Source organism: Fulmarus glacialis, unplaced genomic scaffold (genome assembly GCF_000690835.1).
Source record: "Fulmarus glacialis isolate BGI_N327 unplaced genomic scaffold, ASM69083v1 scaffold4933, whole genome shotgun sequence".
Lineage (NCBI taxonomy): Eukaryota > Metazoa > Chordata > Aves > Procellariiformes > Procellariidae > Fulmarus > Fulmarus glacialis.
The window spans coordinates 1-17104 of NW_009204737.1; the positions used below are offsets into that span (position 1 = coordinate 1).

The following is a 17104-nucleotide window of genomic DNA, read 5'->3' on the forward strand; positions in this document are numbered from 1 at the left end:
GGGGGGGTATGCGTGCCGGGGCTGTCTCTGTGCAGTGCGTACCTGCCGGGACGGCCTGGTTTCGTGAGGGAGCCTTTCCTCCGGCCGCCGGTTTCCTCGGGGATCGGCAGCGGCGGGGGGGCGCGGCCAAAGGCCTGCGCCTGCCGGCCGGCCGCGAAGCACTTGAGCGGTCCTGCCAAACCGCGGCTTTGTGCCTTTCGGGAGAGCTGCTGGCTTTGTTTTCGTTTTTATTCCGCCCCTGTGACCTCAGGATCTGGAGAATAAACAAAGATATTCCCAGGCTATAATAGCAGAGGTAAACCTGATCTAGGTTTATTATTCGGAAGTTTCTGAATTGCGTGAAGCGTTGTGTTGATCAGTAACGAAGGCACACAAAGAACGCTCTTCTTCCATTCTGTTTGCTAAGTTTATCTAAAACGCCGTTTGATTAGTTGCTTTTAGAGTGGTTTCATAAAACTGCAGAGTAATAGTAGTAGTAGAGGTTTTTTTGCCACTGGTGTGATCTAAGTCTGACGTGTCACACAGGCAAAGGTCCAGTGTTTCTGGTGGTTTTGTTGTTTATATTTTGGTTGGGCCCAGAGGAACCTGTCGAGTTCTACCATTCTGCTACAGCCAAGTAGGAGAACATGGCCCTTGTTTTATGGGGATTAGAAGCTAGGATGATTTCTATTAAAAACAGAAGGTTGAAACAAAAAAGCTGAGACATCAGAATAAGATACTCAATAAAGTAATAGCAAATTTATTATAGACTGTAGTCTTTATATTTTTAATAATGCCTTTTTGTTATGAGGTTTTGAATAAAACTTTAGATTTTTCTAGTAAAGCTATAGTATAACATGGTAATAAATATCAATAAGTTAATACCACTAGTATTGTTTACCATCTTGAAACTATAACTTCTTGAAAAAAAAGTGCATTCTCAAAACAGTGTTAAGAGTAGCAACCACAAAGAACAGCCGCATACTCATCTTAAATGTGAAATTAAACAATTCTACTTTGTTTGCAACTTCACAACTATCAAGCATTGTGAAAGCATTGTATAAATCTTGTTGGCAAGCTGATACTACTGGTCTCATATGGATGGGTTTTTTTGGTATACAGGTAAAATCCTCAGAAGAGAGACATTTATTCTGGTAACTGTGAAGTTATCTTTTTTTCACTTTTCTGAAAGACTTGCTTAGAATTGTTTTAAATTCCAAATTCCATATTAGTTTAGTTTGGAAACTTATTTTACGCCACTAAACTGTGTAGTCATCTACTGTGTTCGTTTTGCCTTTTTAAAGATAAATTGAGATTCTGATTCACATATTTGTGCTTTAGTTTGTGCAAGAAGAGAGATACTGATTTTCAGTAGTTAATTCCAGGTGTATTTGACTGCTAGATACTGCTGTGAACAATTTCTGTTTCCTAAAAATTTCAGAGTAGTACATTTTCATGGGTTACTAGGCTTGAGGGTGTAAAAATCTAGTGGCATCTAAGCACTCTTCTGTAAAAACCTTTAAATACCGTGTGGCCTAAAGAATGCTTTTCAAGCAGTTCCTTACATTCCTTTCTTTAATTTCCTATTTTTCTAATGTTTCCTAATTTTTAATATTATCCCTTACATTCACTGCTTTGACTGCTATCTGAACTGAAGATGGTGTTTGTGGATTGTAGACTTTAACATATTCAGTTTAGCAGTTTTCATGGGTAGTTTGTTGCCTCTGCAGCACTTGAGCTGTATCAGTTTTAAACAGCACTTAGGGAATGATGAAATACAGTATTTATTTGAAAATTATATTTATTTCAAATTTTGAAAAATTGTCAAGGTTGCTTTATAGTCAATGCAGGGTGATTTCTCATTAATAAAAGGAAATGTGGTATTTCTATCCATTAAAAGTGGGACATGGGAGAAGTAAACAGCCTATTTGAGGAAGGTTGATCATTAAAGGAAGACAGAATTATGTGCTTTTTGTATTAGATAAACTGGTATGGTAGATTGTGTCACCTTTGTAAATGAAAGTGAGTCTTATGGGGTTTTTGTGCCTTTGTGTGGGGGGCAGGGTTGGTGTTTTGTTGTGTGGGTTATTTTGTGGGTTTTGTTGGTTTTTTTTTTTTCCCTGAAAATTTAGTCACTGTTGTATATATTTTATGGAAATAATTCTTGTTTTGAAACTTCATATGAGATTACTGAGAAACACAGAACTGTCATGTCAGGAGCAAAGTCCTAAATGAAAAACAGGTTCAGTGACACGAAATAGTCAAGTAAAAACTTTTCATTTCCCTTATTTTAAAGCTTAAATCCATACTTTCCGGTTATTTTTGTGATCTGACTTAAAGCCTAGATAAGAGAGAACTAAATTAGGTTCATAAAGACACTCTAGTCTGAAAAATAATTCTGACAGTGTTCTGATTAAAGCAGCTTTTGATATTTACCTAGGAATGAACATTGAAGCAGTCTAAAGTAAGGTACTTATTAATAACTGTGGTATTAACTGATGTCTACTTAACAGATTAGAAGTTGTTTAACAAAAATGAAAATTTTCACTTTTTTTCAGATGCGGCAACAGAACTCCATGCATCCAATTCTAGACTCAGAGAAATAGAAAGTATTAATGCAGCACAAAAGTTTGAAGTAAGAAATTTTGGAACACTATTGTAATTAAAAGCAATAAATAACACTTGTTTCTTGTAAAGGTGAAATATTGCACTGAAGTTGCTTGTCCCTGGGTAAATCTAGAAACAAGGGTGACAGTGGTGTTAGAATGCGGCCCTTTTTTTTTGTGACAAACCGCCATCACAGTTAAAGGGACACATTTGTTTATTGGAGTATGCATGTGGTGCAGGTTTTCATCTTTTGCTAACGGCTGCATCCTGTGCCTGTTCCCACCTATCATGTGGACTTGGACTGCAGCAATAGACTTGGCTCTGAAAAGCTTGCACATGCAAAAATATCTTTTAAGTTTTCATAAACTTTAGCTGGTAAAGAGTTAAAAATGGTTTATAGTGTTTCGTATATGACCACAAATAAAAGCAGATCTAGAATGCCCGGTTATGCTGGACAGCATGTCTTTTGCAGCAAGCTTCGAAGTATAGAGCGTGCGTGTTCCCTGATGCAGTTCTCTTGTCTGTGTTGCCCTACTGTGTGGTTATCTTGACATAGCTACGGATGCTCATGCTTTTCCAAAACAGCTTACAAATCCCATGTGCCCTTGTGGAAAAGTGACTTTGTGTACTTCTACAAAAGACTTACTGGTCTTACGACTTTATTTATGGCTGTAAACCAGTAATTTTCATGTATGTCTTCAGCCCTCAAGAGCATTGAGAAGTTAAGATAGTATTTTGGGGAAGTAACTGTTCCTGCTTGTCCTTTTTATAGACTCCTGCCATCTGCTATTGGCCAATGTCAGAGAGAGAATACTGGACTATATGGATATTAGCTCCGATTTGTGCTTTGTGGCTGTTTTTAAATTCCGCCTGTGGATCATGCTAAGATGTAATTCAGCCCTGAATTTTTCTTCTTGGCATTTACCTCTGGCCACCACAAACCTTCTTCTGAGAGTGAGCTACAGTCCATGCCATACAAAAATGGAAAGCTTGGACATGAATGTGATTTTGGGCGCACGCTTGGAAGTTGCTGTTGCTGTGTGTTTTGAGTGAAACAACATGAGAAATCTGTACAATTTAATTGATTTCTTTCCTGTTCAGCAAACTTACACTTTTCTAATTCTGTAAGAACTGTTCTGAATTTACCAACATTCATTTCTCACTTTTGTTAGAACGAGAGACTGAAAAAAGTTTGTAGTGATTTAGAAGAGAAGCATGAAGCAGCAGAGCTTCAAATAAAGCAGCTATCTATAGAGTACCGAAATCAGCTTCAACAGAAAGAGGTAGGATACAGAGTGAAATATTTGAGTATGTCCAATAGACTTATGTATTATGCTGATTAATCTCTTTGTTATAGTATCTGTGCTCTTTCAGTGGAAGTATTGGTCACAGTTATGGTTTCTTGGTTTGTTAATGTAGACATTGAGAGACTAAGACATATATTTCATTGAATCATGTAATATAAGCAGAGCTGCCAGGAGATAGTTGAGACAAGAGGAAACTCTCTGGGAATGTCATGCATGTATCAGAATTTCTCTTGTTTCTGGAATCACTGTAAGAAAGGACACTTAAACTGCTTTGTATTTCTGATTCAGTTATGTTTAAGGAAGGCAAGAGGAGCAAATTCTCATTTGAAGCAGTTATATTGTCCGTAGATATCATAATTATTTATCTTAACGTATACAATTAAAGGGAACAGAACTAGCTTTCATAATTTGAGAAGTGTCCTTTTGTGATCAAAACATGAGCTTTACAACCTGTTGTGTAACATGAGATCTCACAGCCTTTTAAATGAAGAAAGTTGCCAGTATGCCTAGAATTACACAAAAGAGGTTTTGTTTCTGCTTTGTTTGCAAATGCATGTGGGAATTGGAGGAAGCAGAATTTTGAGATGTATAGAATTCTGCTTATTAAATACAGTAACAGAGTTGTTATGAGAAAATTGCACGCAGCTAATTTCAGTTTATTGTAAATAAGTAAATTTTCAGTACATTTTGTTGCTAAGTGTAAAAGAAATCAAATATAATATAAATAACTGGGGGACCATCATATACTGCTTAATTTTCATATCTGAATACCCTCTTTAAATATGTAAATTTTTTGTACAACCTGTTAGCCTGAATCTTGCTATAGTACTGGGGTGCCTTGGCTGCTGAAAAAATCAGCAAAGGCTTTTACTGAAGTGTTACTTAACTGAAAACTATTAAAACTTTTAATATGTGTCCTTGTGTGAGATACTTTGTAAAACATCATCTAATACTGCTTTTCTCCATTAGGAGAGTGTTTGGGTTTTTTTCCTTTTCGTTTTAGTGAATGTGATCAGTAATTTGTGCTGGGGGGGGAGTTGGTTGGTTGGTTCACATTTCATAAGGCCACAAGGGGTAAAGTAGGGTGTATTTTGATGTTCTTCTTACTTGTATTATGTATATTCAGGTGGAAATCAGCCATCTAAAAGCTCGACAGAATGCACTACAGGAACAACTGCAGAAAGTACAGACAGCGGCTCAGTCAGCACAGTTAGGAGCTGGTGTTTTGCCACCAGCTGCTACATCAGCTTCCTATGTTCCAGTGGTCAGACGATCCTCAGGTTTTGAAGGAGATGACATGGATTTTGGAGATATAATCTGGTCACAACAAGAAATAAACAGATTGTCCAATGAAGTTTCTAGGCTTGAATCTGAGGCTGACCACTGGAAGCAGATTGCACTGGTGAGTGGTTCCCCTCTATCTTACCCTCCCCTCTCCCCTCAAAATTACTGTTTTCATTGCATTTGGTGTCTCTGGAATGGGTCTTTTGAAAGTTCATGCTGTACAATTTCTAGAAGCAACATGATTTGATGGAAAGGCTGAAACCTAATGATCTTTTAGTCATTTTCTTGCTGTTGCACGACTAGGGACACATTCAGTGACTTAACTTCCAAATGCTTTTTCATGATGCTTTTATGCATGATTTGTCAAGTTAGGAGAAGGGTTTCATAAACATTCGCCTCGAATGCTACGTCAGGGCTTCATTTTTGTGCAGCCTTTCAAAAAATACTTTTTTTCTTCTTGGCTGTGATATTGATTATTTATTGACAGCACAATACTGTTCAAAGTGATAGTTGGATACTTGCATATGGTTTTTACTTACCCTTCTTTTAGTCCTTGATATGTCAGTTGTAATTCATGGTCTGCTGAGACAAGAAAGAATGTAATCTTTCAAGCTGTTGTTGATGCGAGTCATCATTTTTCAAGCTATAGCCTGATTTCAGAGGTATACTTTTCCCATGTGGAAATACTCAAGTAAAATTCAACAACCCTGTTGTCTTATTGTCATGGTTTAGCCCCAGCTGGCAGCTAAACCACACAGCTGCTTGCTCAGACCCCCTCCCTCCCCCACCCCCCTCCCGCCAAGTGGGATGGGGGAGAGAATCAGAAAAAAAAGTAAAATTTGTGGATTGAGATAAAGATGGTTTAATAGAACAGAAAAGGAAGGGAAGATAATGATGATGATGGTATACAAAATAAGCGATGCACAATACAGTTGCTCACCACCCACCAAACAATGCCTAGCCAGTTCCTGAGCAGTGGTCCCTGCTCCCTGGCCAAATCCCCCCAGCTTATATACTGAGCATGATGTCATATGGATGTGTTCCATGGAATACCCCATTGGCCGGTTGGGTCAGCTTCCCTGGCTGTGCTCCCTCCCAGCTTCTTGTGCACCTGACAGAGCGTTGGAAGCTGAAAAGTCCTTGACCAGCGTAAACACTACTTAGCAACAACTAAAACATCAGTGTGTTATCAATATTATTCCCATACTGAATCCAAAACACAGCACTATACCAGCTACTAGGAAGAAAATTAACTCTATCCCAGCTGAAACCAGGACACTTATTAGGTGTAATAACACTCGCCACCCCGAACTTTTACACATTTGCATGTAATAATAAAAAAAATCCATGGAAAATTAAAATGTTTCCGTTAAAATGTCTTTGTTTTTTAATCAAATTTACTGCAGATTTGAATTTTGCTTCATGTTAGCTTTGTTGTTTTCTACTTTTGAGTATCGACAGAGGAAGCACTTACGTGAAAAATACACGTATTTATCACAATTTTCACATGGATATGTGATTTTTCTTTTCTCAGTCTTCCAAAGTGCAAGGGACAAATGATGCTGAACAAAGCGAAATATGCAAACTGCAAAATATTGTTAAGGTAAGATCACAACTTTGACAAACTAGTCTTCTCTTATGCTTTATTCTTGATGGTTTTGCATATGGTCAAATGACTTGTGAATGTAGTTAAAATATTTACAACACTAGCACTTACATTTTCTCTATTAAAAATGCATGTGGGCATGTAATTGTACTGCTGAATTGTTGCTGTGCTATATTTAAAAACAGTCAGTTATTCTGAGGCAGGGTATTTATATGATTTGATGAATATAGTACATAAGCTTAAAAGAATGACATTAGTGTTTATGAGGGCAAATCACTTTCAGAAGCTGTTGATGACTTATGAGACTGAATTTTAGATGCACAAAATAATTTCCTCTCTCTTCTCAGAAGCATCTTGCCTTTTTTCATTTAAAGACGCAAAATTTGGATTTGCATGTCATCCTTGAAAGTTACTAGAAATATGTCCTGGTGTACCCACTTCCTACAAAAGAGTTGCAGTCTCTCTACATTGGTTTAATATTTGCTGTTGTGTAGAGCACTGTTTGTGTAAACATGTTTTTTTTAAAAGGAATGTCTTTTAACATGTTTAAAAAAACCCAAACCAACAAAAGCCAAGAAACTTGACCTCTCCTGTGAGAAATCCTTTAATAAAGCCTTTAATTTTACCAGGGAAAACTTTTTTCTTTCTTTTATATTTTTTCTTTCTTAAGCTTCTGTACTGTATTTTACCATTCTATTTCTCTAATGATATTTTTAGGAGCTCAAACAGAATTTGAGTCAAGAAATAGATGAACATCAACATGAACTTTCAGTATTGCAGGATGCACACAGACAAAAGCTAGTAGAGATAAGTCGTCGACACCGAGAAGAGCTGAGTGAATATGAAGAGCGAATTGAAGAACTTGAGAATCAGTTACAGCAAGGTCTTTATTATCACATGCTTTCTTTTTTATTCAGTGTACAGTGAATTTTGGTTAAAGCATCAAATATGTATATAACAGTGTAATAGATATCAAATACCTAATGTTTAGGAACTTGAATTTCAACTTTAGTTCAGCTTCCTATTTAAGACACGTGCGTGTCCTAGTATCTTGTATTCACTGTGGTTGGCTTGAACACTGGAATGATAGCATTTCATCTTCTGACATGTAGCAGTCTAGAGGGTCATTTTCTATACATATCAAATGTTGTGCCCTAAATTCAACACTTCCTTTTTTTTTTTTTTTAACTACACTGAATATAGGTGTGGACGAGACATACAAAGTTGAAGATAAGAAAATCTCAGCACAAAAATAATTTTGGTGAGAAGTACTATATGCCAATTGGGTTACTTGACAAAAGCTCAAAGATTGCCATAAGGACCGCACAATAGTCTGTGGCATGACTAGATTGTAGGAGAAGCTCAGTGGTTCTCACAAGGAGCTTTTCTTTGTCTTGTAGGTATTTTCCTGAAAAACAGTCATGTCAGTTAGGTTTCCTTTAGGGGCTTCTTTGCACAAATATATAAGATGTGCCTGTAAACCTCTATTTTATTATCTGTTAAAACTCGGACTTCTAAAGAATGTATACTCTCCTTTTTGAAAGAAGGGAAATATTTTCACAGCCTTCTTAATTTAATTAATTTCTTAACTAATTGATAGGGAATTTATTTCTTAAAATCAGATACCTGTTAAGGTGTAATCTGGCTTTTACTGCATGTAGTATCTATACTGCACGGATGTACACCAGCAGGACTAATTTAATGCAGTCGAAGACAGGAATCCCCTATCTTTTGCATTACAAGTTATCTGTGAAATAAATACTGCTCACAGCTTTTGAAGAATTAGAGTATTTTATATTTTTATTTTGTTGGTTCTATTTGACAACATAATACAGACTGGGGTGGGGGGAAGTGTTCCAGAGCTTACACTGGAATGAATTCACAAGCAGTGTGCTTTCATTTAACTTTTTTTCTGTACATTTTTGATTAAGCCTTTTTATACTGTGTAACTTACCTGGAAATTACATTGTGAGGATTGTGTGGAACTATGAATGTTGTCATAGTATGGTGGATCCGTAAAAACATCAATTCTGCAAAATGAGATCTTTAGGTGAAAAACTTTTTTCATCGTTTAGCAAATGATGTACTAATTTGTAGCAAATTGTTCTCTATAACAACCATTCAGCAAACCTTTGAAATTTAATTAATTAAGTTATAAACAAGGATTTTGCATCAGGCTGATTTAGATGGGGTTTGATAAATTGTTCTTAGAAAATTAAGGGATTCTAAATCCTGATAAATTAGATTGTCATCTCCCCACCAAGAGAGATGGGGATTGAGTATATTTTAATTAAATTGTGAACAATTTGTATGTCTTGCAACACTTACCTGTTAAAATTATTTCGAGCCAGGGATGTGTAAGTATTTGAAAAGCTGCTTCTCAAACCAGTAATATGTATAGCACTGCTTCAAATGTTAATTCTATTTAAGTAAGCTTTCTGTTGATGATGATCATGTCTTTGGTGTAGACTATCTCCCTCTGTCAGGAGAAGGGGTGGAAGAAGAGACACTTAAGCAAAAGATCTACAGTGCTGGCTTTGGTTAATATTGCAAACAATCTTTTTTGCTTTTTAGATGGTGTGAGCGCTGATGCCATGGATGACTCTAAAATTAGTGAACAGAAAAAAAATGCTCAGAGTCTAGGAGGAGGAAAAGTAGAAGAGTTGCAGGTTGTAAAGGACCTAGAGGATGAAATAAGAAAATTAAATCACAAATTGTCTTCTGCCAAAGAAGAAAATAAAATTCTTCAGAAAGAGCAAGAAATGGCAAAGATAGAAAAAATCCAAATAACGCAAGAATATGAAAATCTTAAATCTGACTTTAGTATGCTTCAAAGTTCTGTTGCAGAGCAAGATGCTCTCCTGAAAGAACAGGAGAAGAAGCTCCAATCAAAGACATCACTACCAGAAGATGTTGTCAGACTACAGGAAGCACTGTTAGGTACAAAGATGATGTTTGGGTTTTTTTTCATTTTTTTAATTTTTAGTATATCTTCACAGGTTTTCACTTTTAATGCTCAGAATTTATTTTAAGAATTTGGAACTGAATATAAGAATATGCACCTTTTAAAAGTGGCTGCTTTAGAAAAGAGTTGTCCACTGAGGTAAGACTAAGCAGAAAAGGAGATATAATTAGTGATTATCATAGGGGTTTCTGATTAGGTAAGTAATCATGTCTGCCAACTGTTTGACAGATCTTTCTTTCTTTAAAAGTAAGTAAGCGTCAATCGAAGTTGTTTGTTTAAATTCTAAAAGTACACTTTTTGTTTGTAAAGGTGGTCTGTTGCTAATATCTTCTCCTTAAAGAAACACTGCAACATATTGTTTAGTATATCTGTATGTAGAAAATCTTTTAATTTTGCATAACTGATACACTGTAGTACCAAAGTCCTCCTAGTGTGGACTCAGTTGTACAAGTAGTGCTGTACTTTGTGGTGGTGATTGATGGTGCGTTTGGATCTCTTACAGCACTGATGCTGTATCATCACAAAATACTGTGAAACTATTCTCTTCTGAGCAGCAGAGTTCTATTAGGGCAAGGTGGGAGAATGTTTTATTTTTATTGTTGTTTGGAAAGTAGTAAAATTATGGGTTTTTTTTGTTTTCCTGTATAGAAGCAGAAAATGAAATAGCAAGACTTTCAAGTTTAAATCAGGTAAAGCAATTTCTAAATTAAGCCAACGATAAAGTTTATAACAACAGTAACTGATGGAAAACACACGTTCTGGCAGTATGCGTTTTTTGGAGCATTCACATTTCTACATAAATGACCTTGTAATCAAGGAAATAATTGTAGATTAATTCTATAATTATGTGTGGAATTGATACAAACGATACATTTTGACTTGTGAAACTTCACAGCATGCTCTTAAAACTAGTGGAGTTCCACCTATCCTATTGCTACTTAGGCTGCTGTAACATACATTTTTAAAGTATTAACAGTACATTCTGTAAAATTTGTCATTTTTCACCTCTTCTACTTTGGCACGTTTCAGTTTTGACACTGTTATCAGTTGTAAAATATCTCTCTTCTAATAATACTACATTCCATCTTACTGATGAAGTTAAGCAGTGAAACATACAGTTTCTCTGGAACACACCTTTGGTTTTTGGCAAGGTTGACTTATCCTTTATAAACTCAGAGTTGAGAGATTTGGCTTAGTTTACTTTGTATCCAATAGTATTTTTCAACTGGGGTGTTCTGTGTTTTGCATGCATTCAAGAGTTCCCATGGCATTTTTCATGAAGACGTTATTCAGGTGTCCTTGATTAAAAATTCCTGTCTCACCATGCAGCATACTACATGTTTAGAGTATCTCTTGGAGATACAATAGTTTATCCCAGCTGTGGATCCATACCTCAGAGGCGGATATAACTTTGCTTGTCAGACCATGGCTTTTTGTGCAGAAGTTTGTAAATTGCAGTCTAAACTTAGGGATGAGAAAATAAATGTGTATGTATGAATGGTAGAGACAAATACTTCACAATGAAGAATTTTTAACTGGGATAATTTTCATGTAGGCTTAGAGAAATGCATGCTTTGCTTTTAAATGTTGAGGGGAAAAAAAGAAACCATTTCAAATCTAAACAGTTTATAAATTTCAGCAAATCTAATATTTAGAATTTTTTTTTTTTTAATTTAAGGAGGGACTTGAGAAGGAACTGACAAGTGCACAACATGAAAATGAGAGTATTCTTTCTGCGTGTACTGAGGATCAGAATTCAGAATTAAGTCAGTTAAGACAAGATTTGGAAAGGAAAGAACGTGAATTAAATGAAAGTATTGCTGAAAGAGAAACATTAATAGCAGAGTTGGAAGAACTAGACAAGCAGAATCAAGAAGCTACTCAGGTAATAAATATTGCAACTAATTATTGAACTGCTAAAATATTTAGATTTGTGCGTGTGTGTTTATCTGTTAAGTTAAGGATCTTTGAACCTGGGTAGCAGGGAAATACGAGTTATCCTCTGAGGCTTAAGAAGAATATTGGGACCAGTGTTTCTTGTATCTACTGTCTCAATGCAAAATTCTGAAGTGCAAGAAACCCACTTGTTATGGACAAAGAAATAATATGACATGTCAGCTATCTATAAGGGATGTTACTTTCCAAAGTCCAGTTAAATACTAGTTGATTTTTCCGTGCAAGACTTTTGTTGGTTTTTATCCTGCTAATATTTTGACCTCTGTTTTACGACAGTATGCATAACATGAATGATTTTTTTAAACTTTTTTCTTTTCCTTTCATTATTTTTAATTATGTTGAATAATTAAGTTACTTTATTACAAGTTCTTCATAATACGAGCATTTGTGGAGCAAAAAAGGTCACTGATCATATGTAATCAAAATGGAATGATACCTTTTTGTCACTGTTCCTGATATATTTGACCTGTAAACATATAGTTGCAAGCCATGTGTTTTCAATATTGGTTTACTTTATGGAATTGAAGATTTAAAGTGTTTTCCTATGAAATGAATCCCAGGAAGTGTGTTTAAAAATAAGCTCAAAGAAGAAATTGAAAATAGAATATACAGATATGCGTTCCCTTCTGTAATTTATTATTTTAAATTTAGTGCCCCCCTGTTTTTAAGTAATGGGTGTTTGTTCATACCCATTCCAACTGCCCTGACAAATTCTGACAGTTCTTTTTCTTAGGTAGTTCTCTTTTTGTTCCTTGATTTAGGTAGTTAGGATTCTTTTGGGGAGGTGGTATTCTTGTTTTTAGTGAAATGTAATCTATCCCTATTTGATATTTGGTTTTAATTAATTTAGCATTAACTAGTTGATACTACTTGCCAATTTACGTTGGCAACTAGAAAACATTTTTGTTTCCTTTCAATTTTTTTTTTTATTGTTCAGAGGATAAAAATGAATGAAATGCAGGGTTTGGCTGGGTCTCCTCTCCTAATGAATTCTTGTTTGTGTTCATTTCAGCATATGATTACACTGAAAGAGCAGCTGTCGAAACAACACACAGAAACTGATAGTATCATCAAACAGCTGAAATATGACATAGATTTTGAAAGAAAGAAAGTATCAGAATTAGAAATTGAGAAGATGGAAACTATTAAGGAGTTAGATAGTCAGAGAGAAAAACTAAGCCAATGTTCATATGCACTTAATGATTTGCATATAAGTAAGCAGCAGCTTCAAGATAATATTAAAGATCTTCGGGAACAATTAAGGAAAGCCCAGGACTGTAATTTGCATAATAAAAAAGAGATCGGAGAATTGCAGCAGAGACTAAAAGAAAGAGAGGAGGAACTTTCTGTATCCTTGAGCAAGTTAACAGAAAAAAGTTATCAGGAATCTAACTACACTTGTCAAGATCTGATTCTGAAAGAAAGAGAAGTAGAAATTGCAAAACTACAGAATGACATTTCAGAAAATAAACAGCTAAATGAAGACTTAGAGAAATCTCTGTCTGATCTCAGAACAGAAAATGGAAAGCTGATAGCAGCCATTGAAGCACTGAAACAGGAGTTAAGTGATGCCATTTCTGAGAAAAATAAAGTTTACTTGGAAAAAGACACTGTTGTGGAGGCTTTGAAAATGGAAAAAAGACAGTTAGAGAGCGAATTAAACCAGACGGAAAAGAGGCTTTTGGAACAAGCACATAAGTATGAGCAAACTTTTGAGGAATTATCAAATGCACGTAGTATGGATACCACTGCATTGCAGCTTGAACATGAGCGCCTAGTTAAACTCAATCACGAGAAAGACTTTAAAATTGCTGAACTTAAAAGGAGCATTGAGCAGATGGAAATTGACCATCAAGAAACAAAAGAGATGTTGACTACTAGCTTAGAAGGACAAAAGCAGTTGACGGAACTCATAAAAGAAAAAGAGGTATTTATTGAAAGATCTAAAAATCAAGCTTTACAGGTGAAGCAGGAACTTGAGGAATATATGAAAGTTTCAAAAAAGCAGGATGTCTTAAAACAGAACTTGGAGGAAAAAGACAGAAGTCTTGCAGTCATGAAGGAAGAAAATAATCATTTGAAAGAAGAAATTGAACGCCTTAAGGATCAACAAAGTAGATCTACGCCTGTGGTTGAGCCTAAAACTCTAGATATTATTATTGAACTTGAAAGTGAGGTAGCGCAGTTAAAAGTGATAAAGAATAATCTTGAAGAAGAAATAGAAGTGCACAAAAAAACAATAGAAGATCAGAATCAAACAACAGTGCAACTTCAGCAGTCTTTGCAGGAGCAAAGAAAGGAAATAGATGAGTCTAAGTTTCAGTGTGAGCAAATGAATGTCACACATGAAAAACTTTCTTTAGAGAAAGATGAGGAAATTAAAAATTTGCAGAAAACAATTGAACAAATTAAAACTCAGTTGCACAAAGAGAGACAGATTATTCAGACTGATTCCTCTGATCTTTTTCAGGAAACCAAAGTTCAGACTCTTAATGGAGAAAATGGAAATGAAAAACATGACTTATCTAAAGCTGAAATTGAAAGACTGGTAAAAGGTATCAAAGAAAGGGAGATGGAGATTAAGCTTCTAAATGAAAAGAATGTTTCTCTAAGTCAGCAAATTGATCAGTTATCTAAGGATGAAGTTGGCAAGCTTACTCGGATCATTCAAGAGAAAGATTTAGAAATACAAGCTCTCAACGCTAGAGTTTCCTCAGCTTCCTATAGGCAGGATGTTCTTTGTCTTCAGCAGCAGCTGCAAGCTTATGTTATGGAAAGAGAGCAGATACTAGCAGTTCTAAGTGAAAAGACAAGAGAAAACAGCCAGTTAAAAGCAGAGTATCGTAATATCATGGATATGGTTGCTGCTAAAGAAGCAGCTTTGGCAAGGTTGCAAGAGGAGAATCAAAAGTTATCCAGTAGATCTGAAAACAGCAGTCAAGACATGTCTAGAGAAACTATTCAGAATTTATCCCGTATCATTCGAGAAAAAGATATTGAAATAGATGCTCTAAGTCAAAAATGCCAAACCTTATTGACTGTCTTGCAGACATCTGGTACGGGTACTGATAACGGGTCAGGAGGTGTTAACAGTAACCAGTTTGAGGAACTTCTACAAGAACGTGATAAACTACAACAGCAAGTAAAGAAGATGGAAGAGTGGAAGCAACAAGTAATAACCACGGTTCAGAACATGCAGCATGAGTCAGCTCACCTCCAAGAAGAGTTACACAAGCTTCAAGCACAAATTTCAGTTGAAAGCGATAGTAATTCAAAGTTGCTGTTAGATTATAATGGCTTGATTCAGAGTTACGAACAGAATGAGAAAAAACTGAAAAGTTTTAGTCAGGAATTAGCACAAGTTCAACACAGCATAGGACAGCTTCATAACACCAAGGATCTTCTCCTGAGTAAGCTTGATTTGGTAACGCCATCTGTGGCAATGACTTCCACCGTTTCACAGCTTTCAGGCATTCAGTACAGTGCTCCTGAAGTACTCAGTGATGAGTCTAAGCTCCTTCAAAAGGAGTTGGAACAACTGAAAAAGAAGTTGCAAGAAAAAGACTCAACTATTAGGACTCTTCAGGAAAACAATCAACGATTATCTGATTCTGTGGCTACAGCATCAGAGATTGAAAGAAAGAGTCAAGAAGGGACTGAGTCAGAGATGAGGCAGATCAAAGAAAAACATGATGTCTTACAGAAATCACTTAGGGAAAAAGACATATTAATTAAATCTAAAAGTGATCAGTTACTTTCTGTGAGTGAAAATCTTAGTAACAAAGAAAATGAAAATGAGCTTTTGAAGCAAGCTGTGACTAATCTTAAAGAAAGAAATTTAATTTTAGAAATGGATATTCGAAAACTGAAAGAAGAAAATGAAAAAATAGTTGCAAGGTGTAGGGAAAGAAAAAGAAACAGAATTCCGAGCACTTCAGGAGACTAATATGCAATTTTCAATGATGCTGAAAGAGAAAGAGTTTGAATCTCACTCAATGAAGGAAAAAGCTCTTGCTTTTGAGAAGCTGTTGAAAGAAAAAGAACAGGTTTGTGCATTCATATTTATGAATATCTTTTAAAATTAGTCACATGTTAATGCATTTTTATGTACACGTAGCCATCAAGTGTTTGCCTGAAATCCATTTGTGACTCCTTACTGCATTACACTACAACAAAAATCCTCCCCCTGCAAAGTTAAGAAATTAAAAGTCAGCAGGTGAGTGGTTTACAATGTTATCTGTTAATTGTGCAGCTATAAACTACATTTTTCATTTATTTGGAAACTGCTCATTTACTGAAAAGCTGCTTAATATTTTGCTTTGGCCCTGTTGTTCATTAAGTGCCCTGTATTATTTTTACTGTATGGTGCTCAAACTTCTGCAGAGTTGGCCAGCAGGACTGATTTTCCAATGTGCTTTCCTCTAGTGTTTGTCATTCCAGTGTGATTGCTTCACAACATCACTGTGAGATGAATGGGTTTATGTATCTTGCTGTTATGGCTGGAGAAGCTCCACTGCAAAAAAAAAAAAAAGATTGGACAAGCTAAATTAATGGTTTATTCTCTACAATTTGACATACGGAGAAATTTACACTTTTTTCAAAGTGTATGTTCAGAGAAAAGTTGCAGTGGCTTATTAATTATCGTGTATGTAATTTAAGGAAGACTCTTTTTTAAAAGAGCAAAGAACTATGTGGCATCATTGATACACAGGTCAACAGCATTTTGTATGAACTGCTGCTGCTGGAGTTAACAAAGTAATGTGTGAATTGCCATTTCTCTCTGAGAAATAGGCTTTAAGTACAGTGCAAAAGTCTTCCTGTAGTTTTGACAAACACTTCACAGCAGAACTCCAGGATGTAGATATTTTTGGTTTGCTTTGTAGGCTCTGAAAGTGAATATGTCCTAGTGGGGAGTCTCTTCTGGTAATTAATTCCAAACAGATAATTTTCTTTCTTTCCTGTGTACTGCCCAGGTCCCCATTCTCGTCGTCTTGGTGGTTCTGGTTGCCATTCTTCAATCTTCTTTTACAGTTGTCCCCCTCCATACATACTGTTCTTGTTCTCCCTGTTGCCTTCTCCCTGCCCCCTTTTCATTTTCCAAAGTTATGAGCATTGCCCATTATCAGAGAGTGGTATTTATGCAAACCATTGCTAAGTAACTTGGCATTAATTTTTTTCCCTTTTTATAAGTATAATAAAAAATTTCATAGAACCATAGAATGCTTCGGGTCAGAAGGGACCTTTAAAAATCACCTAACCCATTGTCGTGGTTTAACCCCACGCAGCCGCTCAGCCCCACATGGCCGCTCGCTCACTCCCCCCCACTGGGATGGGGGAGAGAATCAGAAGGGTAAAAGTGAGAAAACTCGTGGGTTGAGATAAAGACAGTTTAATAGAGAA

General features: G+C 35.9%; 1 protein-coding gene across 1 annotated transcript in view; it reads left to right on the top strand.

Annotated features, from left to right (window-relative positions):
* Nucleotides 1-8: 8 nt before the first annotated feature.
* Nucleotides 9-17104, top strand: part of LOC104074815 (thyroid receptor-interacting protein 11-like) — a 33597-nt gene continuing 16501 nt past the window's right edge. Inside the window, 11 exon segments of the mRNA XM_009575084.1 lie at nt 9-240; nt 2538-2614; nt 3759-3869; nt 5020-5295; nt 6712-6780; nt 7501-7666; nt 9358-9723; nt 10397-10437; nt 11427-11633; nt 12717-15608; nt 15610-15750. Coding sequence (XP_009573379.1) covers nt 9-240; nt 2538-2614; nt 3759-3869; nt 5020-5295; nt 6712-6780; nt 7501-7666; nt 9358-9723; nt 10397-10437; nt 11427-11633; nt 12717-15608; nt 15610-15750 — 4578 coding nt within the window.